At 53.2% G+C, this 27,605-nt stretch overlaps 3 protein-coding genes across 6 annotated transcripts; all 3 read right to left on the bottom strand.

Moving 5' to 3' along the window:
• Window positions 1-651: 651 nt before the first annotated feature.
• VARS1 (valyl-tRNA synthetase 1) lies at window positions 652-14,263 on the bottom strand. Its single transcript, XM_025862390.2, has 30 exons — window positions 14,062-14,263; window positions 13,364-13,786; window positions 12,184-12,318; window positions 11,966-12,104; window positions 11,625-11,749; window positions 11,456-11,540; window positions 11,108-11,208; window positions 10,844-10,971; window positions 7,572-7,736; window positions 7,277-7,358; window positions 6,707-6,826; window positions 6,511-6,619; window positions 6,335-6,429; window positions 5,794-5,884; window positions 5,433-5,557; window positions 5,244-5,347; window positions 5,000-5,163; window positions 4,801-4,880; window positions 4,571-4,676; window positions 4,410-4,480; window positions 4,197-4,322; window positions 3,766-3,870; window positions 3,614-3,682; window positions 3,447-3,525; window positions 3,223-3,350; window positions 2,691-2,846; window positions 2,316-2,522; window positions 2,133-2,244; window positions 1,694-2,019; window positions 652-794 (listed from the first exon to the last, which is right to left on the bottom strand). Exons 2-30 carry the CDS (start codon window positions 13,748-13,750, stop codon window positions 726-728), a joined length of 3,789 nt encoding a protein of 1,262 aa, XP_025718175.2. The 5' UTR covers window positions 13,751-13,786; window positions 14,062-14,263; the 3' UTR covers window positions 652-725.
• Window positions 14,264-15,107: 844 nt separating this feature from the next.
• Window positions 15,108-22,433, bottom strand: LSM2 (LSM2 homolog, U6 small nuclear RNA and mRNA degradation associated). The gene is made up of 5 exons (XM_025862389.2): window positions 22,189-22,433; window positions 21,467-21,534; window positions 15,997-16,027; window positions 15,821-15,880; window positions 15,108-15,579 (listed from the first exon to the last, which is right to left on the bottom strand). Exons 1-5 carry the CDS (start codon window positions 22,189-22,191, stop codon window positions 15,454-15,456), a joined length of 288 nt encoding a protein of 95 aa, XP_025718174.1. The 5' UTR covers window positions 22,192-22,433; the 3' UTR covers window positions 15,108-15,453.
• A 1,387-nt stretch (window positions 22,434-23,820) lies between these two features.
• LOC112816135 (heat shock 70 kDa protein 1-like) lies at window positions 23,821-27,376 on the bottom strand. Of its 4 annotated transcripts, none has more exons than XM_025862508.2 (2): window positions 27,330-27,376; window positions 23,821-26,034 (listed from the first exon to the last, which is right to left on the bottom strand). In XM_025862508.2, the coding sequence occupies exon 2, from the start codon at window positions 26,019-26,021 to the stop codon at window positions 24,096-24,098; it is 1,926 nt and encodes a 641-aa protein (XP_025718293.1). In that variant the 5' UTR covers window positions 26,022-26,034; window positions 27,330-27,376; the 3' UTR covers window positions 23,821-24,095. The 4 variants fall into 4 exon arrangements, with proteins under 4 accessions (XP_025718293.1, XP_025718291.1, XP_025718292.1 ...); XM_025862506.2 differs by lacking the exon at window positions 27,330-27,376 and adding an exon at window positions 27,159-27,304; XM_025862507.2 differs by lacking the exon at window positions 27,330-27,376 and adding an exon at window positions 27,059-27,277.
• Window positions 27,377-27,605: the final 229 nt, after the last annotated feature.

Raw genomic sequence — 27,605 nt, 5'->3', positions numbered from 1 at the left:
CTTTTACCTCAGGAACCCGACGGGTCCCCAGCTGGTTCCCCCACCCTCTCTCCTCAGTCGCCCAGATTACCTAAGGGCCTTATCAGGCTAATAGGGCCAGGCACCTGCAGGAGAGGGGCTGAGGCTCCTCCCCTAGAATCCCCCTCCCCGCCCCCACGCTGACACCCCTGCCACACCCCACGCACAGAGTCTTGAGTCCCCTCTCTAGGCCTGTCCCCTACCTGGTTGCTGGGTCTCCGGCAGGGCCGCTAGGGCGTGCCATCACAGGGCACTTAGGTCAGAGTTATACTTAACCTAAGCGGGACCCAGCGGAGGGGGAGGGAGGCCTGGAGGGGGCGGCAGGCCGGGCAGCCCCCGGCCCCTCTACTCATGCCCGCACAAGACCACAGGCAGCAGCCGGCACCAGGGCGGGCCTCCCTCAGCCGCAGGGCACAGGTGAGTGGAGAAGAGCTGGCGGGAGGGAGTGAGCAACGTGACTCAGGCCTGGCTCAGTGCCAGGGACAGACCCAGACAGATGCACCCCTCTGCCCACCCGGTGCCTCTGGCCTGGCCGGTAGCCCTCACACTGCTCATGCCCGCTGTGTCCGAGGGTGCAGGCACTCAGGCCCTCAGCGCCCCACCCCAGCCCCAGCACGCACACACAACAGCTGGTTTTGTGGCAAAATATTTTATTGCTGCCACCCCATGGTGGACACTGGGGGTTATGAGGACTGGAGTCGGGTGTATCACAGCATCTTCTGGAACAGCGCGATGGCCTCATCCACCTTCCTGAGCTCTGCTTCTGTCTGTTGGAGCTGGGGGTGGAGCAAAGGAGAGGGGGCGGTGGGTGGTGAGGACCCAGGCCCAAGAGGAGACCAATGCCAGGAGCGGGGGCACAGCCCATGCCCACGATGGCAGAGGGGTCCGAGTTGGAAAGATGGCTGAGGACCACAGGCAGGGAGTACTCTGGGGACTGTGTGAGCCTGGCCAGACCGCTTCCCCCTAATTCTCACCAGCCTCCCCAGCAGCACCCGCCTTCTCTTCCAGCATCCCTGACCTCCCAGGTCTTGCCTTCTGCTAGAGTGGTCAGGCCCCAAAAGACAAAGGGGCCTCAGAGCCAGCAGCCCTGCCCCGGGGTGGACGGTAGGGCACAGGGGTTAGGGACAGAGGCTCCTACGCAGCCACTGGGCCCTCATTTGTAAAACGGCAATGGTAATACCCCGAGCCCTGCACGGACTTCCGGGAGAACGGATGGAGACAGCCCCGCTCAGCGGCCAAGGCTCCGTAACTCAGCCTCTGCTCATTTCTGTGTGCGTCCCTGCGGTTCACCCCACTGCCCCGCCCTGGAGAGATCCCAGGTGAGCCCGCCGGGCTTTCTGACTGTAGGTGGTCCCCAGTCCAGCTCCAGGCATGTGGGATGCCAAGTTCCAGGCACCGGGGCAGGCACAAGGGCCCTGCCTGGGAGGCAGGATACCTGGTTCTAGGTCTGCCTCCATCCTCACCTTGTGTGACCCGGGGCTATGCCCCTGCTCCCGGCTTTTCTTCGTTTAAGAGAACAGATTACACGGACCCCACCTGTTCAAGGGGCCCAGGCTACCTGCTCCCCCGTGACTGCCCAGGGCTGGGAGGTGTGCAGCTGTGGGGACGGGGTCTGATGACGGAGCGAGCGCACGGGGAGGGATACGGAGAAGGAGCGCCCGCCCACCCCACACACCTTGGCTCTGTCTGCCTCCTGGACGTCGAGGGGCACCTTGCTAGGGTAGCCCGCAGCAGCGCGGCGCTCCCGCAGACGCTGGGCCTGGCGCTGGGCCTCGCTGCGCTTGGCCTGCAGCTTGCCCAGCTCCCGCGCGGGGTCCACCAGCCCCTGCAGCTGCAGGTGGACGGAGCAGCGGTCAGAGGCCAGGGCCACGGCACAGCCCTGCGGCACAGGGGCCCCCAGGGCCAAGACGGCCACCACACCCGCACTGGCCAGCGTCTGCACGTAGCCCGACACCGCCGACCCCAGAGCACCTGTGGCCGCGTCAGCCACCTCCAGGAAACCTGCGGGGCAGGGAGGGAGGAGAGATGTGGCCCCAAGGAGACATGACACGAGGCACCGCGCCGGATGATGGTCCCAGAGTGGACCCGGGTGGGGGTGGGGGCCTGAGGCTCACAGTCAGGCCGGATCCGGGTGAGGTTGTAGTCCGCCCGCAGGGAGCGCACAGCTCGCGTGATGCTTAGGGCCAGGTCCATGGCAGCTTCCGCCTCAGGGTCCTTCCAGGAGCACTGCGGGGGGAGGAGGGGGTGAGGGCGGCTGGGCGGCAGGCCAGAGCCCCCCCTCCAGCCACACCCCATACCTCTGAGGGCTCCGGATAGGGGGTAACACAGAGGCTAGGGGGAGCTTGCAGTGTCCGCCGGGGCAGCCTCTGGAACAGCTCCTCAGTCACGAAGGGCATGAAGGGTGACAGCAGCCGCAGGCCAACGTCCAGGCAGGTGTAGAGGGTCTGGCGAGCACACTCGGCCGCCACTTGGTCCACCCCATTCAGCACGGGCTTCAGGCACTCCTAGGGGCCGGGAAGCACAGGGCTCAGGTGGAAAAGGTCTGGCCTCCAGCCCTCCCTGTGCCTGGAGGACTGGGAAGGTGACAGGCTGGTCCAGGTCTCATGGCCAGCCACCGGCAAAGCAAGGCCCAGGGCTCCACTGCCCCCCCCGCTCCCCCCGTTCCTCCTCACCAGGTAGACATCACAGAGCTCGTAGAGCCAGAAACTGTACTGCGCAGTGGTGGCGGCTGGGAAGTCGTAGGCCTGGAAGCCTTGGTTGCTAAGCCTCACGGCCTCAGTCAGCCGGCTGCGGATCCAGCGGTCTGCCAGGCTCTCATGGCCTCCAGGCTTGGGAAGAAGGAGCGTATCAGCCAGGAGGTCCCATACGCGCAGGGGCAGGGAGGCAGAAGCCCTGGGGGTGGGGGGGGGCAGGAACCACGGACAGGCCTGCATTCCAGGAGCCTGATAGGTCCGAAGCCACCATCATGTGCTCAGTATGGGGAGGAAAACGGAGAGGCCTGCCCCAGTGCCCCAGGCTTTCACTGTAACGGTCTGTCCTGTGTCCATCCGTCCCCTCAGTTACATGAAGGCTCTTCCAGGGCAGGAGCTGGGCCACCTGACTCCGTGGCTGGGATCCTGACAGCATGGGCCACGCCTGATGCCTGGTGGCCAGCGTGCAGCCTTTGTGTGGTGCTGCCCCCCTGGCCACCTAGCGGGTTCTCACCTCAGAGGTCGGTGAGGGCACAAAACCCTTCCCAAGGCCCCGGAGGGCAAACTTGGTGGCGTTCCAGAGCTTGTTGCAGAAGTGGCGGTACCCCAATATCCGGTTCACGTCCAGGTTGATGTCACGACCTGAGTGGGAGCGAAGGGTGAATCCTTACCATTCTCCCTCCCGACTCGTGCCCACCGTGGGGAAGGGACTTGGCCAAGAGGTTTTGGAGGCCATACCCTGGGACGTGTAGGCACAGAGTCCAAACCGGAGGGCGTCGGTGCCACACTCGGGAATCCCGGCCGGGAAGTCTGCCTTCTGTGGGGTGGAGTCAATGGAGGAGCGCCTTGAGGCGGCCACACCTCCCTCAGCCCACACTCTAAGCCCCAGAGCCCGCCCTCGGTACCTGCCCTTCTTTAGCCTTCTCCACCTCACTGGGATCCAGGTTGCTGCTCAGTAACTGGTCGTGGAGGCCCTGAGGGTGAGGTGGGAGCGGTCAGGGGGCCCATGGCCACGGCCCCACGGCCCTTCCCAGCCTGGCCCAGAGCACAGCCCCACCTGCAGGGAGACTCCGTGGATGACGTCCAGGGGGTCGATGACATTGCCTAGAGACTTGCTCATCTTTCGGCCGTGGGCATCTCGCACGATGGCGTGGAGGTAGACCTGGCAGGGAAGGCCCACGACCATGGGTCTCCTCGCCCAGACCCCAGTGCCTGCCCCGGGCCCTGCACCGAGTCAGCCCCATGCCGAATCCCCGACCCCTCGGTGTCCCTGTCAGTCCACTCAGCACCTTCATGGGAATTAGAGGTACTCCCTCCTCCAGGAAGCCAGGGCACAGAATCACTGTGTGCAGCCCCGGCTGGCTTTCAGCCCCCACGAGCCCTCCCTGGCCGGGCTGAGCCCCGTGCCCCCATGCACGCTGAGCCTGAGCTGCGGCACGGGAGCAGGGCGAGGTAGAGACTGTGGGGCCGTCTCGGCAGTCTTCACACCTCTCTGAAGGGCAGCTTGCCAGTGAGCTTCAGGCCAAGCATGACCATCCTGGCCACCCAGAAGAAGAGGATGTCATGGCCCGTCTCCAGCAGCGTCCCCGGGTAGAACACACTCAGGTCTTCTGACTGGGGGCGGAGCAGGGCATGAGGGGGGGCCAAGCACCCACCTCCCAGGTCCCCACCCGACCCTGAACCAGTCCCTCAGGAACATACCTGGTTGGGCCAGCCGAAAATGGAGAAGGGAAAGAGACCAGAAGAAAACCAGGTGTCCAGGACATCCTCATCTGAGGGAGGCCAGAGGTCAGAGGTCAGAGGAGGGAGAGATGAGGATCAGAGCCCCGGCTCTGCCCTCCACCCCCCAGGCCCTGCCTTGCCTTGCTGGAGACTGATCTTGTCAGGGGACACTCCAAATTCCTTGGCCGCCTTCTCCCGGGCCTCGGCCTCGCTGCGCCCGCTCACCCAGTACCGCCCATCCGGGTCCTGCAGGTAGAGTAAGTGCCGAGGGGGTGGCTCGGCCTCGCCACGCCCCCTCCCGCCAGCGAGGACCCAAGGAAACCACAGCTCCTGGAGATGGGCCAGTGTCCAACTCCGGCCCAGGTCTCACCTGCCCTGAGAGCACAGCGGGGTCACTGACTGTGACGAAGTAGGCTGGGATGCGGTGGCCCCACCACAGCTGCCGGGCGAGGCCGGGGGCGGGGCGGGGGGGGGGGGGGGGGGGTGGAATCAGGCAGGGGAGGGAGGTGCCCTGGCCTGCGCCCTGCCCGGCCTCTCACCCAATGCCCCTCCCCACATCGAGGGGCCGACGCACCGGATGTTGTCCATCCAGGCATGCCACGTCCGCTGATGGGCCTCAGGGAGGATGCGGAGGTCGCCCCGTGTCACGGCGGCACTGGCGGCCTGGGCCATCTCCCCACAGCGCACGTACCACTGCGGCCGCAGCAGAGGCTCCACCACATCCTTGGACCGGCTGTGGGGACACACGGATGGGGCGATCAAGGGGTGGAGTGCCGCGAGGAGCCCCTTCCCCACCCCGGCCCCCAGCCTCACTTGCAAAGCGGCACCACCATGGGGTTGTCCTCGACACCCCGGAACAGTCCCCGCTCCTTCAGTGCTGCCAGCACCGCCTTCCTGGCCTCAAACCTCGGTAGGCCCTGGGTGGGAGACAGGCCCCATCACGGCCATGCTTAGGTACCCCACCGTCTCTCGACCTGGCCCCCGCACCCCCAGCAGTCTCACCAGGAAAGGTGGGGGCACGTTGATGAGGGCCCCTCGGGAGTCCATGATGCTGATGGCCTCCAAGCCGTGCCGCTGCCCGACCTCATAGTCGGTCTGGTCGTGTGCAGGGGTGATCTTCACCGCACCTGGGGTGTACGTGGGGGTGCCCGGGGCATGAGGGACTCGGTGGAGTCTCTTTCTACCACCCCCTTTTGCTGAAAGATGTGGCTCCCAGACCACCCTTCTCTAGTACAGTCCCCTGAAACCCAGCCCAGGTCCTGCTGCTTCAGGAAAAGCTTGTTCCTTTTTCTTCGATCGGGAAGAGGAATGACTGGAGTGCACCTGACGGCCTCCTCTCTCCAGAGGACAGCCCCCTGCTCACCTGTGCCAAACTCCATGTCCACAAAATCGTCAAAGACGATGGGGAGGCTCCGAGACAAGAATGGATGGACCACGCTCTTCCCCTTCAGGTGCTGGGGACAGACGGTGACGTCAAAAGTTCAAGAAGGCCTGGACCCAACTCCCTCCTATCCAGGGAGGTGTTGTCCCAACACGCAATTCCATCTTCAGGGCCAGAAAGGAGCTGAAGATGACTTTCCTTTTTTTTTAAAGATTTTTATTTATTTATTTGACAGAGAGAGGCAGCGAGAGGGAAGACAAGCAGGGGGAATGGGAGAGGGAGAAGCAGGCTTCCCGCTGAGCAGGGAGCCTAATGTGGGGCTCGATCCCAGGACCCTGGGATCATGACCTGAGCCAAAGGCAGACACTTAACCACTGAGCCACCCAGGCGCCCCTAAAAATGAGTTTCTAAGCCAATTTTCTTCTCAGCCAAGGGGCTCAGTGCCCATCCCACCCTCATTCACAGTGTGGGAGCCCCTTCTAGCCAGCACTCCTCCCCAGCTGTGGGCAGCACCCCGCCACACCTGATATCTAGGATCTTTGGGGTGCACGGCTATGGCCACGTCGCCCAGCATTGTTTCGATCCGAGTTGTTGCCACCACCACCTCCTCGTCACTGTCTGGGGTGACATGTGGCCTGTGGGTCTCAGCTCTGGCCCCTTCTCCACCCAGCCCAGGACCCTGGTGCCCCTGGCTCCTACCTGAGCCTTGGACCTTGTAGGCGAAGGAGACAAGGACCCCAAACTCCACCTTCTCCTTGTAGCCAGGCACAGAGAGCAGAGTGCGACCTGTCAGCTCCTTTTTATCCACCTGTGACATGGGTATTAAGAGAAGTGGCCTAGGAGCCGGGGCTGGGGGTGGAGATGGAGACAGCCTGGGCTGGGGGTGGAGGCACACCTCGATGTCAGAGATGGCAGAGTTGAGGCTGCAGGACCAGTTGACGAGGCGGGTACTGCGGTAGATGACTCCTTCCTCGTGGAGCCGGACAAAGGCCTCTGTCACAGCTGCGGAGAGTTTCTGGGGAGCAGGGGGAGGCAGAGCTGGGCCCAGCTGCCCAGGGGCCCAGGCAGCCGGATCTGGTGAGACCTCGGCTGTCCAGAGTCCCACCGACCAGCTCACAGACCCCTTTGAGGGCTGGAGGGGAGAAGTACTTTTCTTGAAGAGGAGAGAGGGCTATGGGGACACAAGAAGCCACTCAGCTATGGACAGGTGCTAGTGAAGAGAATCCTGGGAGTTCAGGCTCCACAGGGAGGCCCTATCATGTGCCACCTGGAAGAATCTGAGCTCCCAGGGAACCAAGGGCCATGAGAAGGGGCGAGAAGTGGTATTTGCAGCTGAGCCCTTAGTGGTTTCCTTTAGGTGGTGGGCTCCTAGGGGAGGGCCACAGTGTGTGTGCTCTCTTCCGCGGATTACTCGCTCTGAGGAGCTTCCCACTCCTGCCCCGGGCCTGAGACCCCTCCTACTCACAGGGTCCATGGTGAAACAGGCTCGATTCCAGTCCAAGGAGCTGCCAAGCTTCTTCAGCTGGTGGTAAATCCGGTCACCTTTCCTGGAAGTGGACAGACAGGCCCGGAGGCACTCAGGCCAGGACTGGAGGGAGACATGAGGTGGCTGATGGGACGGGGAATCACTCATTCCTCTGAAAGTGACCTGGGCCCCAGAGCCAACTGAACCTCAGCCTCTGTGAGGGCCTGGCCCTGCAGCCAGGGCCGGAGGCTACAGATGTCTTATCTGGACAGGGGACGGGGTGCTTCACACTCACTCCTCTTTCCACTTCCAGACCTCCTGCAGGAAGGCCTCTCGACCCAGCTGGTGCCGGCTCAGGCCCTGCTCGCGCCAGAGCTTCTTCTCCACCACCACTTGGGTGGCAATGCCCGCGTGGTCACAGCCAGGGTTCCACAGGGTGGTCTCCCCGCGCATGCGGTGCCTGTGGGAAGAGCCAAGAGGACCCGAGGTGAGTGGGCCAGTGGACCTGGCACCAAAGGAAAAGGGGCTCCTGGGCAGGGAGTTAATGGACTCAGGAGAAAAGGGGGAGATGGGGAGGAATCCTCCCAATTCTAAAATTAGTCAGGGAGAGATGTACAAGGACAGCCAAGGCAGTTTGACAAAAGAACAAGGAGGCTTGTGCCCAACCAGAAAGCAAAACATAGAAGAGGGTTACGATTATTCAAACAGGGAGTTACTACGGAGGAACACAGCTACAGATTAAGGGAACAAAACGGTGTCTGGAAACAGATCTGAGCAAATTTAGTATTCGTTGAAAGTAACATTTCTTATCAGTAGGGAAATGATAATCAACCGAATAAATCTGTTTGGGACAACTAGTGATTAGTGCTCTACCTCCCAATATTCACAAAGGTAAATCCTAGTCCGATTCATGAACTCAACACTATTAGAAAAGCGTTAGGAAAAAAATGACATACTTTCAAAACTAAAAAAAAAAGAAAAAAACAACACAGATGAAAATGTTTCTAAATTTGAGGTAGGAAAGGCCTTCTTTAACAAGACACAAAGTTAAAGAACTACTGGCAAACCAGGGTGCCTGAGGAACGCCTGGGTGGCTCAGTCGGTTAAGCGTCTGCCTTCAGCTTAGATCATGATCCCAGGGTGCTGGGCCCAAGCCCCGCATCGGGTTCCCTGCTTGGCGGGAAGCCTGCTTCTCCCTCTGCCTGCAGCTCTCCCTGCTTGTGACCTCTCTCTCTGACAAATAAATAAAATCTTTAAAAGAATTAAAAAAAAAAATTAAGGGGCACCTGGGTGGCTCAGTCGTTAAGCATCTGCCTTCAGCTCAAGTCATGATCCCAGGGTCCTGGGATCGAGCCCTGCATCGGGCTCCCTGCTCCGCGGGAAGCCTGCTTCTCCCTCTCCCACTCCCCCTGCTTACGTTCCCTCTCCCGCTGTCTCTGTCAAATAAATAAATAAAATCTTAAAAAAAAACCATGGTGCGTGGCTGGCTCAGTCAGTTAAGCGTCTGCCTTCGGCTCAGGTCCTGATCTCAGGGTCCTGGGATCCAGCCCTGCATTGGGCTCCCTGCTCAGCGGGGAGCCTGCTTCTCCCACTCTCCCTGCCCCTCTCCCACCTTGTGCCCCCCCTCAAATACATAAATAAATAAAAGGTTGCTACCTTAAGAGTTTTCTAAAAGTGTTCATTCTTTTCTGTTAATAACTTGACCGTTGTGTGTTACGTATATTTAACACAACTCTGTTTCTCCAGCTTTCAATTCCTTGCAAAATTCTCAATCTGATGTTGTATCCCCAGTGCCCAGAGCAGAGCTGGCATAGTGATGTCCAATAAGTATTTTTCGATCAAATTAATTTAGTAAGTAGGACTCTAAAAAAACTTCTTAAAACTTAAAATATAATAAACTCTGGCTTCCAAAGATAAAAAGTTGTTTTAAAATACATTTTTAGGGGCCCCTGGGTGGCTCAGTTGGTTAAGCATCCGACTCTTGATTTCAGCTCAGGTCACAATCTCTGGGTCCTGGGATGGAGCCCCGCCTCGGGCTCCGCGCTCAGCGGGGAGTCTGCATGTCTCTCTCACTCTCTCCCTCTGCCCCTTTCCCTGCTTGTGCTCTCTCTCTAAAATAAATAAAAGTACTTTTTTAAAAGAACTTGTCACGTGGAATACTAGGTTATATACTTGTGAACGCTGTTAATGTGTCGGGAGCAGGAGCAAGTGCTAGAACAGGCGAAAACATTCACAATACACTTAACAAACCAAAACATCAGTAACCAGAATATTAAAGAATCTTCCAACAACTAAATCTTCCAACCAACTAAAGAAAAAAAACGGAATCAATAGGAAAACGGATGAAAGATAGGTACAGATGATTTATATACAAGGAAACCTGACTGGCCGAGAAACACAAACAGGCACGGCCTCGGAAATGAGGAGTAACAGAGGTACCATGTTTTTGCCCATCAGATTGGCAGACACACACCGATAATGTCCAGGGTCGGAAAGGGCATGGGGAAATGAATGCCCTCACAGGCAGTTCACGGAGGTGTAAGTCACTGAAGCCATTGTGGAGGCAACTTAATATAAGCATGCCCCTCCAACGGAGTAGTTTCACTTCTTGGTAGTACACCAGAGAAATCCTTCCACTCACACCTGAGAAAGCATATACAGGAATGTGCGTTCCAGCCAGGTGTTCGAGAGAGAAAAACTAGGCAACAACCATTATTAAGAGAGTGACTCCGTTATGGTATAACCACACTATCAAAAGCTGTGGCACAATAAAAGAAAACGGAGTCAGTCTGTGTACAAGAACAAGGAAAGATCTCCAAAATAGACTGCTAAGTATAAGAAAAAAGTTGTGGAGTAACATGTTTGGCGTAAGTCTCTTATGTTAAAGAATAGAAAAAAGAAAAACCCACCCAAAAAGAAAATTATAAATTTCTATGGATACACATATTTGTAAGTAAACAGATAAAAGATCTGGAATGATACACATAAAAGTGGTAATAATGGCTAAAGTTCACGAGGGACTAGGTCTACAGGGACGTAGTCAAAAAGACTTAAAGCTTTAAATTTCTTACAAAAACATATTTACATATTTCTTGTTTAACTCAAAGTAAAGTTTTTATTTTTTTTAGATTTTATTTATTTATTTGACAGACACAGACACAGCGAGAGAGGGAACACAAGCAGGGAGAGTGGGAGAGGGAGAAGCAGGCTTCCCGCTGAGCAGGGAGCCCGATGTGGGGCTCGATCCCAGGACCCTGGGATCATGACCTGAGCCGAAGGCAGACGCTTAACAACTGAGCCACCCAGGCGCTCCTAAAGTTATTTTTAGTACCAAGACAAGGGAGACGAGAGAGTCTGCAAGCGAGGGGTGCTGGCTGCCTAAGGGAGGGCGCCAATGATCAGATATGGGACTGATGGGGAGAGAAGCGGATCGCCACGAGGGGGCACAGCTGAGGGCCCGTATGAAAGAAGAGAGGACAGAGGACTGTTCAGGAAGAGAAGGGAGGACTAGAGAGAGGAGGCAGAGAAGGCAGAGGGAACAGGTGGAAGGAGAGAATAGGAGCTTACCACCGCGTCAGGGAGTCCTGGATGGCATTGGTGAGTGCGTGGCCCAGGTGCAGGGAGCCTGTCACATTGGGGGGTGGGATGCACATCATGAAGATTCCCCGGGGATTTGGTGCGGACACACTGGAACGCTGATGGGGGAGGAAGGATGGGCACATGCTAAGGCCTCCCATCACCTCTCCCGGCCCCCTCCCAGGCAAGGGGTCCCTCAGCCCTGCTGTCGCCCTCCCACATGTCCTCCAGGCCTGGGCAGCAGAGCCCACTCACTCCATACTCCGGCTTGAAGAAGCCCTGCTGCTCCCACCAAGGATACCAGGCAGCTTCCACATACTGAGGGCTGTAGGAGTCCGGCATGGTGCCACTGACATCTGGGGGAGACATGGGGAGGGTCAGTGCCTGAGAATGGGAGCAGCTGGGACAATGGGCCAGCAGAGGCGCCGGGCCTCTGTGGCTCACGTCATAGGACAGACAGGCATTGGGAAATCTGGGGGGCTGTGCAAATCCTCCAAAGCCAAGTGGTGGGAGCAAGGGCAGAGCAGGAAGGGCTAACACCAAGGAAAGCAGCAGCTGAGGAGGGTGGAAATGAAGGGTGGGGGTCCTTTCCCCTTCTTGTACCTTTCTTTTCCCCAGCTGGGGTTGGGAGGTCATAGGTAATGACCCCAGGATCCCGTTTCCCCCTCTTCTCTGGTTTTGGTTTCTTCTGCTTGGGAGGGAAAAGATATAGGCAGAGAAATCATCCACCCACCATGGTGCCAACCTTCCAGTTCGACCCTTAGCTTCTCACCTCTGCTGGGGGGGGTTGCTGCTGCTGGGTCTTTTGCTTCTGTTGGAATTTCTCTAGCTTCTCCCGTTTCTTTGCCTCTTTCTTGAGTTGAGTAGCCGTCTTTGGGGGTGCAGGGACCTCAGGAACTAGAGAGAGGCACAGAAACGCCACCTTAGCCCACTGGGGACCCTCTCTGTTAACCATGCCATGATGCTTCGCATGGGCCATTCCAGCCGCCCCAGGGCTCCCCGTGCTGGTTTCCCACTTCACCCTCCCTCAGGCCCCTTCCCGAGTGACTCGCCATTCCTAAAAGAAAAAAGGAAAGTGAGCTACAGAGAAGGCCCAGAGGAAGCCCTCCTCACCTGGCTGTTGAGAGAGGGGTCTGGCCCCCGAGTGCAGAACCACCTCTCCCAGCACTGCCCGGAATTCTGGCTGCTGGACACACGTGATGAACCAGCGCGTCACATTACCCCAGATCCGGCGCGCAGGGGGGTCCAGGACCTGGGTGGGTGAAAAGAAATGAAACACCCTTAGTCTGAGGAGAGCCGCCCTCATTCTTCCCCAGGCCCCTGTGACTCACGTAACGGAAAGGCAGCAGCAAGGCTGTGACAGCCGCCAGGTCAGCCAGCGTGGGGGCCTCCCCAGCCAGGTAGGTGTGCAGCCGAAGCCACTCTTCCAGGGGGCTCAGGGCCCGACCCAGGGCCCCCAGGGCAGCCTAGCGGGAGAGGGAAGGGCTATGAGACAAGGTTTGGCCTGCCTCAATCCCCACCCAATCCATGTGGCCCCCTTCTGCTCCCACAAATCACCACCTGAGGCCAAATGGTCATAACAAAAGTATTCCCATTGGTTCAATAAATTCCTGCTGAACACTTACTATGTGCCAGATGCAATGTATTAAACATCAGAAGTTAAAGACTGCATGAATCAACGCAGTAATTGCTTCAAGAAGTATTTATTTATTAAGCACCTACTATAGGTCGGGCACTTCTCTATAAATAACGTGGAGACAAGCACAGACCCTGACTGGTGGAGTTTACTTACACTCCAGTAGGGGAGACAGTAAACGCGCAAATACAGAATGCATTACCCTATTTTTCTCCCTAAGTTACCCTATTTTTCTCCGTAAGTGTTATGAAGAAAAATAAATCACGCTGAGGGGGACAAGGCATTCCAGAGAGGGGACCTCTATGGTAGACAGAGTAAGCAGAATATGAGAGAGCAAGCCAGGGTCACATAATCATCTCATTCACTCATTCATTCATTGAAGAAATACTAAGGATCCACCATGTGCTCAAAACTCTGCAAAGAGGTGGTCTGCTATGGAAGGACTCACAGCCTCAGTCTGGTCTAGTTTCTCTCTCCTCTTCCTTCCCCATCTCCCCGAGCACGGCTACCACTCCCACCCCACTTGCCTCTCTTCTCTCCAGTCTTTTCCTATGTTTCTCAGTAACCACTTTCATCAGCTTCAGACTCCTCAAACTTCTACTCCCAGACTTTAAAACACCTGGCACCAGACTATGCTCTGCACTCCTCTTTTCATCTTCTCAACGTGTTCCTCAACATGGAAATTTCCATTCTCAAAGATGGGAAGACCAAGACTCAGTTTAAGAAACCTGCCCAAGGTTATCATACCAGGTGGCAATCTGGGATGTGATCAGTGTTTCTCTACCTCTGACACGCTGTCTTCCTGTCTCATTATCCATTCTACTCTTTCTTCTAAATTTCCCCCTCTTCCTTCTTCCCTTCTTCTTCCCACTCACCTGGGGGTCCTGGGCAGAGCTCCGGAGTCCCAAGGCCGGCAGCGTTGCTCCACAGGCAGCTGGTATTAGCTCCGTGTCGGCATAACTGACCCACTGTTGGACCAGGACGGCGGCCCGGCTACCGCCAGGGCCCCCTAGGCCTGCCGGCCACAGCAGCTGGGCCACAGCGGTGGCCCCCCACACCCAGAGCCCACCGGGCCCCTGCTCCAGGGCGGGCAGGCGGGGTGGGGGAAAGGGAGTCCTGCTGGTCGGAGGTGGCTGGAGACAGATTCGGGGGTGGGCTCCTCCCCAGCCCGGCCCCTCCCCAGCCTCCCCATAGCGCGCCGCTATAAGGGCACGGAGGCTGGGGAAGGCGTCGGGATGAGGGGAGACATACAGGATGGACATGGTTACGCAGGGAGTCCGAACGAGGTGGAAGAGAACCTAAGGAGCAAGAGAGACAGGGGATGACTGAGGGACCCAGAGGCGTCCTATCGGGAGAACACAGGGGACCCCGTGGGGACTCCTGTATCGCAGGCGTCCGGGACCCCCAGGGCTGGAGGTCTGACCCGGCCTTAAGAGCCAAGGGCCTGGCTCTCGGAGTGGCAGTGCCGATGGGAGACTCCCCATGATCGTGCGTGCTCGGGGACTGCGGAAGGCTCGCGCTAGCCAGCCCCTCGGCGTCCGGGAGGACGCGGGCTCGGGCCGCAGGTACGTACTGGCGGGAGGTGGTCACGCCGAGCCGGACAGCCACCTTGCGGCCGGACGCCGGCCGAAGGTGGACCGGCCTGGCGGCCGGAGCCGAGGAGTCGGGCGAGCGGGGACGGTGGGCGGTTCTCCGGGCGACCCCAGCTCCCTGCGACCGCCGCCGGGCCGTGGGAGCCCACGTGTTCCCCCCCGCCCCGGCTTTGTGACAACGAGCGTTTCCGGGCCTGCGGGTCCTGGCGCGGGCGGCCGTGCTCCGCCTGCGCGGGCGGGGGCTGCCCCGCCCGACACTCGCCCAGGTCCGCGCCGCCCGCCGCCGGCCAAGCTCACGAGGGACGGCGCGGAGCGCGGGCACAGGAGCGAAGGACGCTCCCGGGACCGCGCTCCCGTCAGGCGCCACCGCGGGCACCCCGCGCGGGTCCTCGGGCGGGCCGGGCGGGAGGGCGGCACCCAGCGGGCAGCCCGGGAACCCGCGGGTCGGGCGCTGCCGGCCGAGGACCCCGGGGGCGCCCAGCCTGCTCCCGGAGCGCCGGTGCCTCCCGCAGAAGCAGGCGTCACGCTGGACGGCCCGGAAGGTCCTTTAGTGCCGAGCACTCCTGTGTAGCGGAACCTCCTGTTTCCTGCAGGAGCCGGTTTGGTTCGTTCCCAGTTCTAACGCTCCACAATAAAAATTATGCCACTCGTATTAATCGGTTATAGTCAGAAAGCTATATGAAGGGTGGCTGGGTTGAGGAGGCAATCCGGCAGCATCAAATGCATTTTGGTGTCTCATTAACTGTCAGGTTAACAGGACAGAGATAGAAAGGCAGCAGGTACTCCTTGTGATTACAGTACGAGCAGGCCACCGTAGGCAAGCCATACAGGTGGGGGCATGTTCAAGAAACATGGTGTAGCCCAGGTGAGGGATTATATGGTTTACACCAGGGAGAAGAGTGGCAGACAATGCTAGGAAGTTGGGCTGGACTCTTGCCTGGGGTAATAGAGTAGCAGGGCTTGGGTGAATTCAACATTCCTTTCCTACTCTCCAGGCTCCTTCCCAAAACACACGCAGAACCAGAACTCAAATATGCATCATAAGTTTATTCCCGATGCGGGACAGATTCCTTCCACCCCCAAAATGAATCACATGCTGCCCTGGAGAGATTTAGGCGATTCTCCCACCATATCCTGGGACGGAGTGAGAAAGGCAGGTGCTGAGGACAAGGCAGGCTTTGCAGTTCCCCAGCCTACTTATCCTCCCCTCCTCAACAGAGGAGAGCGGTTCCCCACTATTATTCTCATCCACTCATCCCTTAAAGGAAAAAAACAAAAGACAAAAACCCCTCAAATATGGGAGGGAGGGGTCCTGGGCTGCGACTTGAGGTGAAAGGTCACCAACAGAAGAGGGACAGGGAGGGGAGGGACCATCACTGTTTCTGCTGCAGGGCCTCCTTCCTTGCTGCGTCCTGTAGCAACTGTGTGTCCACCTCATCGGCCGGCAGCTGCACGTAGCGGACCACTGAGCCCCGGATGAAGCAGTTTTTCACTGATAACTAGACCAAGAAAGACAAATAAGAAAACACCCTTAAAATTGTCCACGGTCTGGGGCACCTGGGTGGCTTAGTCAGTTGGGCATCTGACTCTTGATTTTGGCTCAGGGAGTGATCTCAGGGTGCTTCACTCTCACGCGCATGCTCTCTCAAATAAATAAAAATAAAATCTTAAAAAAAAGCATGTCAGCTATCCACCCAGGAGCGTCCTCCTTTTGTTTCCTCTTCACCATCACCAACTCACCATGTGAGGATATTTCTCAGGGTCTGTAACACTGATGTCAGTTAGTTTGATGTTGAGGTACTAAGAAAAGAAGATGAACACCGTCATTAGCTCTAGAGACAAGATGCAAGTACCCAGCCCTGAAACTCTCCCTTCTCCTTCCCCGAGACCTCATTCTAGGCTCCCATGTATCTTACCTGATCCACAGAATGGAGGGTTCCACAGATGCTATTGGGGGAGAAGGAAGAAAGAACCAAATCAGTTTACACCAAAATCAAAAGACAGATGATTTCAGAGCATGGATAAGAACATGGCTGGGGAAGTCAAGGTTTGAGGAAGCCAGAAAAGGGAGAACCAAAACGGGGCATTCCTAAGCCCAGGAACAAGAAAGACAATGCATTTATTGCAGTGTGTTATTTTGGACCTCATATCATCTCCTAAAACCAAGGCACTCTTAGCAGCTAGTATTAAACAACTGTTATAAACTAGGCCTGTGTTCCACATAGTATTTGCAATCTTTACAGCTACTTCACAAGGTAGCTATTACCAAACAGGGGCTCAGAGACTGTGTCTCAGAGACTGTGTAATGTGCCCAAGTGTAGGAGAAACAGGGACTCGAGTTCACATCGGTCTGATCCCCAAACCATCAGCTATTTTCAAACATTTGTTGGAACCCCATATGTAAAGTAGACAAAGTAGCTTAACATTGTTCTTGATGATGCAGGCACAGGGACGTCCTCTCCCTTCCTCAGTCCCTGGGCCCTCTGAAATGTTTCAGAACACCAGGGCTCCAAGTCATGCTACCTCTCTCCCAACTTCTTTACTTTCTGTCCATGGCCTCAACAGTCTCACAACCTCAAATCCTGAGCTGTACTTCACCATCCTCCATGACCCATGTCCCCATCATTTCGCGACATTTTCCTAACATCTCTATAATTCTTTCTAGTTTGACTTCTACAAGCCAAGGTCTAATTACACCTCAATCCTGGCTGCCTTTATCCTAACCACCTACACGCCATCACCAGATTCTATGTTCCTTAGAACTGTGGTTCTCAAACACTGATGTGTGCTCAAAGGTTTTATAAGTCTGAGATAAAGAAACACAGGTTAGGGGCGCCTGGGTGGCTCAGTCGTTAAGCGTCTGCCTTCAGCTCAGGTCATGATCCCAGGGTCCTGGGATCCAGCCCCGCATCGGGCTCCCTGCTCTGCAGGCCTGCTTCTCCCTCTCCCACTCCCCCTGCTTGTGTTCCCTCTCTCACTGTGTCTCTCTCTGTCAAATAAATAAAATCTTAAAAAACAAAACAAAACAAAACACAGGTAGTATAGCATTGTGTTGAGTGCGTATGTAGTATGCTAAAGGTTGTCAGTATTTTCTTCCCTAAGAATAACTCTTTAATTGCCCTTGCGATTTTTTTGTTATTAAAAAAATTTTAATGAAATGATTATAATGTGCAATTGCTTAAGCGTCAGACTCTTGAGGGCACCTGGGTGGCTCAGTAGGTTAAGTGTCTGCCTTCCACTCAGGTCACGATCCCAGGGTCCTGGGATCAAGCCCCGTGTCAGGCTCCCTGCTCAGTGGGGAGTCTGCTTCTCCCTCTCCCTCTGCCTCCTCCCCCCGTTCATGCTCTCTCAAATAAATAAAATCTTAAAAAAAGAATTGCAAAGAAAATAAAATATTAAACAAAAAAAAGCATCAGACTCTTGGTTTTAGCCACTTTCAGGTCTTCAGGTCGTGATCTCAGGGTCATGAGATCGAGCCCGCATCAGGCACCACGCTCAGTCTGCTTAAGGCTCTCTCCCCCTGGGGTGCCTGGGTTGCTCAGTTGGTTAAGTGTTGTGGACTCTTATTTTCTTGATTTTGGCTCAGGTCATGATCTCAGGATTGAGATCGAGCCCAGCATGGGGCTTGCACTGCGCATGGAGTCCGCTTTTCTCCCTCCTCTTCCCTCTGCCCCTCTAAAAAAAAAAAAACAAACAAAGACTCTCTCCCCCTCACTCTCTAAAATAAATCTTAAAAAAAAAAAAAAGTCCTTATCTTGCTAAAAATAAAGCTGGCAGTTCTCTGTTGGACCCCCAATTTTTGTTAAATTCTAAGTCTTTAAAATCCACTGCCTGAGAGACATACTTCCTCAGTGGTGGTTTCCCCACATCCCTCGCTGCTGGGAAGACTGTGACAACACCCTATTACCATCTGCAGTGGTGAAGTGACTTTTGAAACTGCATAGGTGGTGTCATTTCATTCTGTCTCTTAATATCTGGCACAACAATGGTCTGAAAAGAAGCACGAGAGAAAGAGCTCTTTTTCTATACCACTGGACTACCTTCAAATCTCGTCCCTGTATTAGGATATGGGGCTATAACGTAAGTTATTCTTGCCATGTGGAAGACCCAGAAAGGAGAAAAGAGGAAAACCAAAAACAAATCATCTCACAGAACTGCCTCGGTGGTTCTGACTTCCATTCTTGTCTCGCTATATGGCCCCAATCTATATGCCATCAATACCATGTCAATGTTTCCCACACTGAGAAATTATCTCACAAAGAAATGTGGGAGCTATTTTGGGGGGCAGGGGGGTACTGGGATACACTGATTCAAAGTTTCCAAAGAAAGGGCGCCTGGCTGGCTCAGTCTGTTAAAACATGCGACTCTTGACCTCAGGGTTGTGGGTTTGAGCCCCGCTTTGGGTATAGAGATTACTTAAAAATAAAATCTTGTTCCCTCTCTCGCCGTTTCTCTCTGTCAAATAAATAAATAAAATCTTTTAAAAAATCTTTAAAAAAAAGTTAAGTATTAAGGAGAACACTTGTGGGCGCCTGGGTGGCTCAGATGGTTAAGCGTCTGCCTTTGGCTCAGGTCATGATCCCAGGGTCCTGGGATCGAGTCCCCCATTGGGCTCCCTGCTCCTTGGGAGCCTGCTTCTCCCTCTGCTTCTCTCTCTCTCTCTGTCTCTCATGAATAAATAAATAAAATCTTAAAAAAAAAAAAAGGAGAACACTTGTGATGAGCACTGGGTGTTGAATGTAAGTGATGAGTCACTAAATTCTACACCTGAAACTAAATTACTCTTTAACTGGAATTTAAATTAAAAATTGAGAAAATTAAATAAATAAATAGAAGTTTCTAAAGGAGAGTCAGGGAATAAGTAACAATACTTTAAATGTATACTTCATTTAAAGGATTTTTTTAAAGGACTTTTTTTCCTAAAAAAAGATGTGTACAAAGTTGCACACATAAGGATGTCCAGGGCAGCATCGTTTGTAAAAGAAACTGGAAACAGCCTAAATGTCCAACAGCAAAGTCTTGATTAAATTAGTTCCCACCAGCTAATAAAAATGCCATAGAGACATTAAGAATATTAAAGATCGGGCGCCTGGGTGCCTCAGTCAGTTAAGCGTCTGCCCTCAGCTCAAGTCATGATCACAGGGTCCTGGGATCCAGCCCCGCATCAGCCTCCCTGCTCAGCGGAGAGCCTGCTTCTCCCTCTCTCTCTGCCTGCCGCTCTGCCTACTTGTGCTCTCTATCTCGCCATCAAATAAATAAATAAAATCTTTAAAAAAAAAATGTTAAAGATCAACTTTATTGACATGGAAAATATCCACAACATACTGCCAAATGAAAAGCAAGTTTCACAGGTGCATAAAGAATATGACCCCATTTTTATCTTTTTTTCAAGTTTTTATTTAAATTCCAGTTAGTTAACATACAGTGCAATGTTAGCTTCAGGTGTAGAATTTTGTGATTCATCACTAATATAGAGTACCCAGGGTTCATCACAGCAAGTGTTGGTCCTTAATACCCATCGAATCCATGCCCCCACACCCACCTCCCCTCCAGCAATCCTGTTTGTTCTTATAGTTAGGAGTTTGTTTTCTGGGGGCGCTTGGGTGGCTCAGTTGGTTAAGTGTCTGCCTTCGGCTCAGGTCATGATCCTAGGGTCCTGGGATTGAGCCTCGCATCGGGCTCCCTGCTCGGCGGGAAGCCTGCTTCTCCCTCTCCCTCTGCTGCCGCTCCCCCTGCTTGTGCTCTCTCCCTCTCGTTCTGTCAAATAAATTCTTAAAAAAAAAAAAAAAGTTTGTTTTCTGGTTTGCCTCTATCTTTTCTTTCCCCTCATGTTCATCTGTTTTCTTTCTTTTTTTTTTTTTTAAGATTTTCTTTATTTATTTGACAGAGAGACATAGCAAGAGAAGCAACACAAGCAGGGGGAGTAGGAGAGGGAGAAGCAGGCTTCCCTGCGGAGCAAGGAGCCCGATGTGAGGCTCAATCCCAGGACCCTGGGATCACGACCTGAGCCGAAGGCAGACGCTTAACGACTGAGTCACCCAGGCGCCCTTATCTGTTTTGTTTCTTAAATTTTCTTTTTTTTTTTTTAAAGATTTTATTTATTAAATTGACAGAGAGAGACAGAGAGAGAGGGAACACAAGCGGGGGGAGTGGGAGAGGGAGAAGCAGGCTTCCCGCCGAGCAGGGAGCCCGATGTGGGGCTCGATCCCAGGACCCTGGGATCATGACCTGGGCCGAAGGCAGTCGCTTAACCAACTGAGCCACCCAGGCGCCCTTGTTTCTTAAATTTTCTTAAATTCCACGTATGAGTATGGTATTTGTCTCTCTCTGACCAATTGTTTTTAATTTATGAGAGAGTGCGTAAATGTGCGCACACCAGACAGAACTGGACTTCAGTTCTGGCTGTGTCATCTACTAGTTGTGTAGACTTGAGCAAGTTTCTTAACCTATTGATGCTTCAGTTTCCTCATGTTTAAGATAGCAATAACAGTATGTGCCCTATAGAGTTGTTACGAGAATTAAACGAGTTAATAAATGTATTCAGAATAGCGCTTAATTGATAGGATGTTCTCAAATGTTAGCTATTTTTCTTTCTTTCAGCACACACTTATTAGGCACCTACGATATACCACGCCTATGGTAGACATTAGGTACACAAAAGTGAGCTTAAACATGGTCCTGGCCCTGTAGGAAGGACAGGCCGTAAACAATAAACATACTTGTATGAAATCACAATTTAAGAAGCACACACTAGGAAAAAAATAGACTATATGAGAGATACTACTTGGCTAGAAGGACCAGGAAAAATGTCTCTCCAAGGATACAGCATTTATCCATGTCCTGGATGCTAATTAGGAGCTAATGACAGAAGGGGGTAGAGGCTGTAAAAGCAGTACAGACATAAGGGACCGCACTGATCTTTGGTTTATCCTTTACATTTTCTTGAACAAAATGGAGATTGTGCCACATCTACTATTCTGCAACAGCTCTCCATATCAATACATCTTATTCCTCCGTGACAGTTGTATATTACGGAAGTGCCACAACTTAATTAACCCATTCCCTATAGATGACTATTTGCTTCCAATTTTTGGCTATTGCAAATAAAACTACAAACACCCCTGTGATACACCTTTACTTGTGAAACTGATTCATGCATTTCTATAATTGGGTCAGAAAAAACAAAACTATGTTCGTTTTGTTAAAAAAACTTTATTGATGCCTCTGCCCTCTGACGGCTCTCTAGTACTTTAAGCTTAAGGCACAGGTCATTTATTTCTTTTGTATCTCTCCCACTTCATACAGCCCTCAAATAATACTTGTCAAAGAGATTCCAGAGCCCCGCATTTACCCACCCCCAACGGACTTGCTCGAACAGGTGCCTACCTCAGGTCATTCTTGAGTTCCACGACCACATCCTTGCCCACCAGGGATTTGAAAAAGGAATAGAAGAGCTATTGGGCGAGAGAGGAAAAACCATCACCTGGGACGGTACACGGTAGGAAGGAGTGTCCCTCCCTCTGCTTGTATTCCCAAATACTGGTATTGGGATCCCCACCACATCTCTGGCAGTTCTCAAAACTTCACGGAAAACAATACCCTGACAGGGAGGACCACCTGGAGCCCAAATACACTTCACTTAGCATGACTTAAAGCTCCAGAGAGACGCTCTGCCCTGCACCCCTCGAGCTCTCCGGGTCGGTCTCTCAATCGACCACCTCTCCTGGGCTCCTGCCCACCCCCACACCCCCCCAACTCCCAGTGGGCAGAATTGTAGAAAGCATCCCATTCTCACCCTCCGTCACAGAAATACTCCCTGAGGTCTAGCTTTTCCCTCCCCTCCTGTCCCCAACTCTCCCGCGCGTTTCTTTTGTTTTTTTTCCCCGCATAAGGGGGAAAAAAAATCCCATTTGCTCCCAAGTGTGTCCCCCCCGAATGCGAGGCGTAGCAACTAAGAACAGAGGGCAAACCCCAGAGCCCAACTCCGGTCCCGAGGGTCAAAACCTAGACGGCCCCCCGACCCTCCCCTCCCCCGCGCGCCGTCTCCAACAGTCCGGCCCGCCCGCGCTCCCCCAGGGCGCCCCCCCTTGTGACGTCACGGTACCTACCATGGTGCTCAAGCCGCGGGCTGCCGGCCGGACCGAGAAGGCGAGGGCCGGGAACCGCGGGCCTGGGGCCGGGCGGCAACTGGGAAGCGAGCCCGCGCGTGGGGCGGGACGGAATCGCGCAGGCGCAGCGAGAAAAGCCGCGGAAGCTCTGAGTAATGACAGGAGCGCGCGGCTGACTCGCGACTCCAGGAAAGCGGGCAGGGGAGAGCCGAGGGGGCGTTTAAGCCGGGAAAGGGGCGGGTCTTCCTGTCTTCCCACTTCCTCCCAGAGTGGCGGGCTTCCACCACGCAGGCGCTAGTCCGAGCTGTTACCCGAGTGTTTGAAGAGGCTCGTCGCCTCTCCGGGGTTTTTTCTTGATAGAGCCGCCCACGGTGCTAACACCCTACAGACACTCTTTTGAAAACTGTCGAGGAACTTGGGAAAACTCCTGATTGTGCACTTTTCTATATTCGATAAAAAGTTTAAAAAATAAAATGTTGCAGAGTCGCCGAGATTAGGAGCCAGAGCACTAATCTTGATTTTATCAAAGGTTCCCAATAAACATTTTTCTCCCAAGAACCCAATCTCAGTCCATGTTTTTTACACCCTTTTGCCTAGGGCTGTCCTGTAAAGGACTAAAACCAAACAGAAGCTTGCTCAGGGGTAGAAATTCCTATTCTAATATTTTACTTCCAAATATGCCCCCTCAAACACTAAAGGACACAAGTGCACAGTTACACAGACTTCTATACTCATGCCCCTAAGGGTTTTATAAATATGTGAGATTATGACACAATAGGTGAAAATACTTTTTTCGAGGAGTAAGACTACTAAATCCTCCATTTCTCATCTTGCAGAAAAGTATCCATTTGTCAGCAGTTTGTTGTAAAAATGTTTTCTGCATGTAAAGGATGTAATAATAGACTCCATGAATACACAGATGTTGGGTGTCCTAGACCCCACCTATAAATGTCATAAGGACATCAAGCAGAAGTTTGTTCCCCCCAGTTAAACCCTAAGCACCTAAACCAGTCTATCACTGAGTACCAGCAGAAACTATAGATAGCAACTGCTCTAGCTGGAGCTAAAGGCGCCTGATGATCAAAAGTTATTTTCCTGCTTGAAACAATTAGCTCATGATAATTCAAGTACTTTCCCCTTACCAGTTTAATTAATCACAATGATTTCACAATCAAACCACACTCACACTCTTCATGAAATCTTCTTTACCTTACTTTTCAAGGTACGCTCACAGTCTATAAAGATACCAGAAGAGGGGTGCCTGGCTGGTTCAGAAGAGCACACGACTCTTCATCTCAGGGTCATGAGTTTGAGCCCCACAGTGGGTGTAGAGACGACTTAAATCAATTAATTAAAAAAAAATAGGGACTCCTGGGTGGCTCAGTCATTTGAGCATCCGACTCTTGGTTTCGGCTCAGGTCATGATCTCAGGGTGGTGGGATGGAGCCCCCATCAGGCTCTGAGCTCAGTGTGGAGTCCACTAGGGTTTCTCTCTCCTCTCTTTATTCCTCCCCTCAGCGTTCTCACATATGCTCACGCATATGTGCGTGCTCTCTCTCTCTAAAATCAATCTTTAAAAATAAAAAAATAATAAACTTAAAACTAATAAATCAATAAAGATACCAGAAGAAATTTGTTTTAGGAAGAAATTTACTGAGTGACATTTAACCATCCACACAGGAAGAAAGTTGGGGAGGTCAGAAATAAATGACATTCGAATTCATCAAATGGTTCAGAGGGGCCTAGTTTTCCTGAGTCAGAAACATGGATTGTGAAAAGGTGGTATACAAGACTCTTTTGTCAGAACCCAAAGGGATGGTAACTTAGGTTCAGGACAGTCAATTTGAAGATGAGGGGAACAAAATTCACCTTAGAGGCACCCTAGAACCCTCCAGCTCCAGATAAGATTAATCTACTTCTTCAATGGTGGGGCCTGTGGCAGCCCTTCCAGGTGTATACCCCGTCCCACAGGAAGGCCCAGTGCATCCTCCCTGGTAGAGTTTTGTGATGATTGGGTTACACACCTGCTCCAATTCCTTTCTCTTATGATCAAACTCCTCTTTCTCAGCCAGTTGATTGGCCTCCAGCCACAAAAGGACCTCATTACATTTATCCAGTATTTTCTTTTTATCAGACTCACTAATCTTGCCCTTCAAGCCTTCATCACTCACTGCACTCTTCATGTTAAAAGCGTAAGATTCTAAAGCATTTTTTGCAGAGATTTTCTCTCTCTGGACCTCATCCTCAGCTTTGTACTTCTCAGCATCCTGCACCATGCGCTCGATCTCCTCCTTGCTCAGGCGGCCCTTGTCGTTGGTGATGGTGATCTTATTGGCCTTGCCCGTGCTCTTGTCTGTGGCCGTGACGTTAAGGATGCCGTTGGCGTCGATGTCGAAGGTCACCTCGATCTGGGGCACTCCCCTGGGTGCAGGAGGGATTCCAGTCAGGTCAAAGCGCCCCAGGAGGTTGTTGTCTCGGGTCATGGCCCTCTCGCCCTCGTACACCTGGATCAGCACGCCAGGCTGGTTTTCTGAGTAGGTGGTGAAGATCTGTGTCTGCTTGGTGGGGATGGTGGAGTTGCGCTTGATCAGGACTGTCATGACGCCCCCAGCCGTTTCCAACCCTAGGGACAAGGGAGCCACATCCAACAAAAGCAGATCCTGTACCTTTTCAGACTTGTCCCCCATCAGGATGGCTGCTTGCACCGCTGCCCCGTAGGCCACTGCCTCGTCGGGATTGATGCTCTTGTTGAGATCACGACCATTAAAGTAGTCCTGCAGCAGCCTCTGAACCTTAGGGATACGAGTGGAGCCCCCCACTAACACAATGTCATGGATCTTAGCCTTATCCATCTTGGCATCCCGAAGAGCCTTCTCCACAGGTTCCAGAGTGCCTCTAAACAGGTCTGCACACAACTCTTCAAACCGGGCTCTGGTGATGGACGTGTAGAAGTCAATGCCTTCATAAAGTGAATCAATTTCCAAGTTGGCCTGGGTGCTGGACGACAGGGTCCTCTTGGCCCTCTCGCAGGCGGTGCGCAGCCGCCTCACGGCCCGCTTGTTCTGGCTGATGTCCTTCTTGTGCTTCCTCTTGAACTCCTCCACGAAGTGGCTCACCAGCCTGTTGTCAAAGTCCTCCCCTCCCAGGTGGGTGTCCCCAGCTGTGGCCTTCACTTCAAAAATTCCATCATCTATGGTCAGGATGGACACATCAAATGTGCCTCCACCTAGATCAAAGATCAAGACATGTCGCTCTCCCTGACCTGCTTTATCTAAGCCATACGCAATGGCAGCAGCTGTGGGTTCATTGATGATTCTTAGCACATTGAGACCCGCAATCACGCCTGCATCCTTGGTGGCCTGGCGTTGAGAATCATTGAAATAGGCTGGTACAGTGATCACAGCATTGGTAACGGGGTGGCCTAAAAAAGCCTCAGCAGTCTCCTTCATCTTTGTCAGTACCATAGAAGAGATTTCCTCAGGATAGAAAGCTTTTTTCTCCCCTTTGTATGACACCAATACCTTGGGCTTGCCTGCTTCATTGATTACTTGAAAAGGCCAAAGTTTCATATCTGATTGCACTACAGGATCATTAAACTTCCTGCCAATCAGACGTTTGGCATCAAAGACAGTGTTCTGGGGATTCATGGCTACCTGGTTCTTGGCGGCATCCCCAATGAGCCGCTCGGTGTCCGTGAAGGCCACGTAGCTGGGGGTGGTGCGGTTGCCCTGGTCGTTGGCAATGATCTCCACCTTGCCGTGCTGGAACACCCCCACGCAGGAGTAGGTGGTGCCCAGGTCAATGCCAATGGCCATTCCCTTAGCAGCAGCCATGGTCTTCCGAGGCCTGAGAAGAAAAAATGAGGTAAAGTTTTGGCACAGGGCTTTTTTATTACTTTCAATTGTGGTAAAATACACATAATTTGAAATTTACCATCTTAACTGTTTTTTAAGTGTCCTGTTCAGCAGTAAGTTCATTCATATTGTTGACCAACGTCCAGAAAACTTAACTTGCAAACCTGAAATTCTATACCCATTAAAGCCACTCTCCATTCCCCTCCTCCCTCCAGCAACTACTATTCTACTTTCTGTCTCTATCAATTTGACTACTATTAATAGAATTACACAGTAATTTCTTTTTTGTGACTGGCTTATTTCACATAGAAAGATATCCTCAAAGTTCATCTATGTTACAGCATATGTCAGTTTCTTTACTTCTTAAAGCTGAATAATATTCATTATAAGTATATAACACATTTTGCTTATTTATTCATTCCCTCCTTGGACACTTGGGCTGCTTCTACCTTATGGCTATTGTGAATAATGCTGCCATAAATTCGGTGTACAAGTATCTTTTTCCAGTCCCTTCTTTCACAGAGAGTGCTTTTGGGACTAAAGTATTCTTAGCGAACTGGAAGCAAGTGGGAGGCAGTTAGCATACACTGTGTTCAATTTTCACAGGCCCTAACTCAACTGTCTTGTTCCTTTAGCTGTGATGTTTATTCTGCGATTGTACCTGTCCTCCTAATGAACTAAGATTATTTTATAGTCTGGTCTCCTCAGGAGACATTAATCTCCACACTTCGATTTAGCTACCTTCCACAGCTCCCTTACCCTCAGTTAGGGATTTGTCGGGAGTACTATTGGGGCAGTCTGAAAATGGCTGCTAAGAACCCAATCAAACCCTCACAAACTTTCTCCGACGAGACTGAGCGCCAACAAGCAATCTTTCTCCAGTCTTTGGAACAACTCCTATCTGAAGACACTAACAGATCAGCTCCCCCACCTCTTTCCAGCAGCACTAACAAATCCCACCCACCTTGGCGCTTACCAAAGGACTCCCCTTCCCTGATTGGTCAATGCCCCATTACCTTAGACTAAAACTATAGAACGTTCCAGCACTTTCTCAAACACGGATCTATTAATCTTGCCTACTGCCATTCCATTTCAGTGAGAGCCCTCCAGGCTCACCTATTGTCCCGCCGCCTTCGATCCAGTTTGATAATGTTCTGATTGCGGAGCCCCTGAGGGTGGGGGCTCCTTCAACAACCAAAATGCGCAGCCGGTGTTCCCCCACCCCCACCCGCCCCGCCCTACAACTTTGAGCGGACTCGGGTCCTCCCATCCGGATTGCTTACTAACCCATGAGGTCAGAGGCAGCACCCCATTGTAACGCGTCTAGGGGAGCAGCGTCAACACTCCCACCCCCACCCTGCCTCCCGCCCTCCCAGCCCCTCCCAGCCCCTCCCAGGCCCTCCCAGCCCCTCCCAGGCCCTCCCAGCCCCTCCCAGCCCCTCCCAGCCCCTCCCAGCCCCTCCCACCTTCTCGCACCGACTCCACCCTCCCCGAAGCCTTGCCAGCCCCAGCAAGCCCCAGAAGAGTCTGGAGAGTTCTGGGAGGGGCGGCACCCCGGACGCC

This window comes from Callorhinus ursinus, unplaced genomic scaffold (assembly GCF_003265705.2).
Source record: "Callorhinus ursinus isolate GAN/ISIS: 27379988/994484 unplaced genomic scaffold, GSC_fseal_2.0 scaffold59, whole genome shotgun sequence".
In the NCBI taxonomy this organism is placed as follows: Eukaryota; Metazoa; Chordata; class Mammalia; order Carnivora; family Otariidae; genus Callorhinus; species Callorhinus ursinus.
Note: the sequence above shows the minus strand (reverse complement) of the source record. Positions and strands in the feature narration are given on the sequence as shown.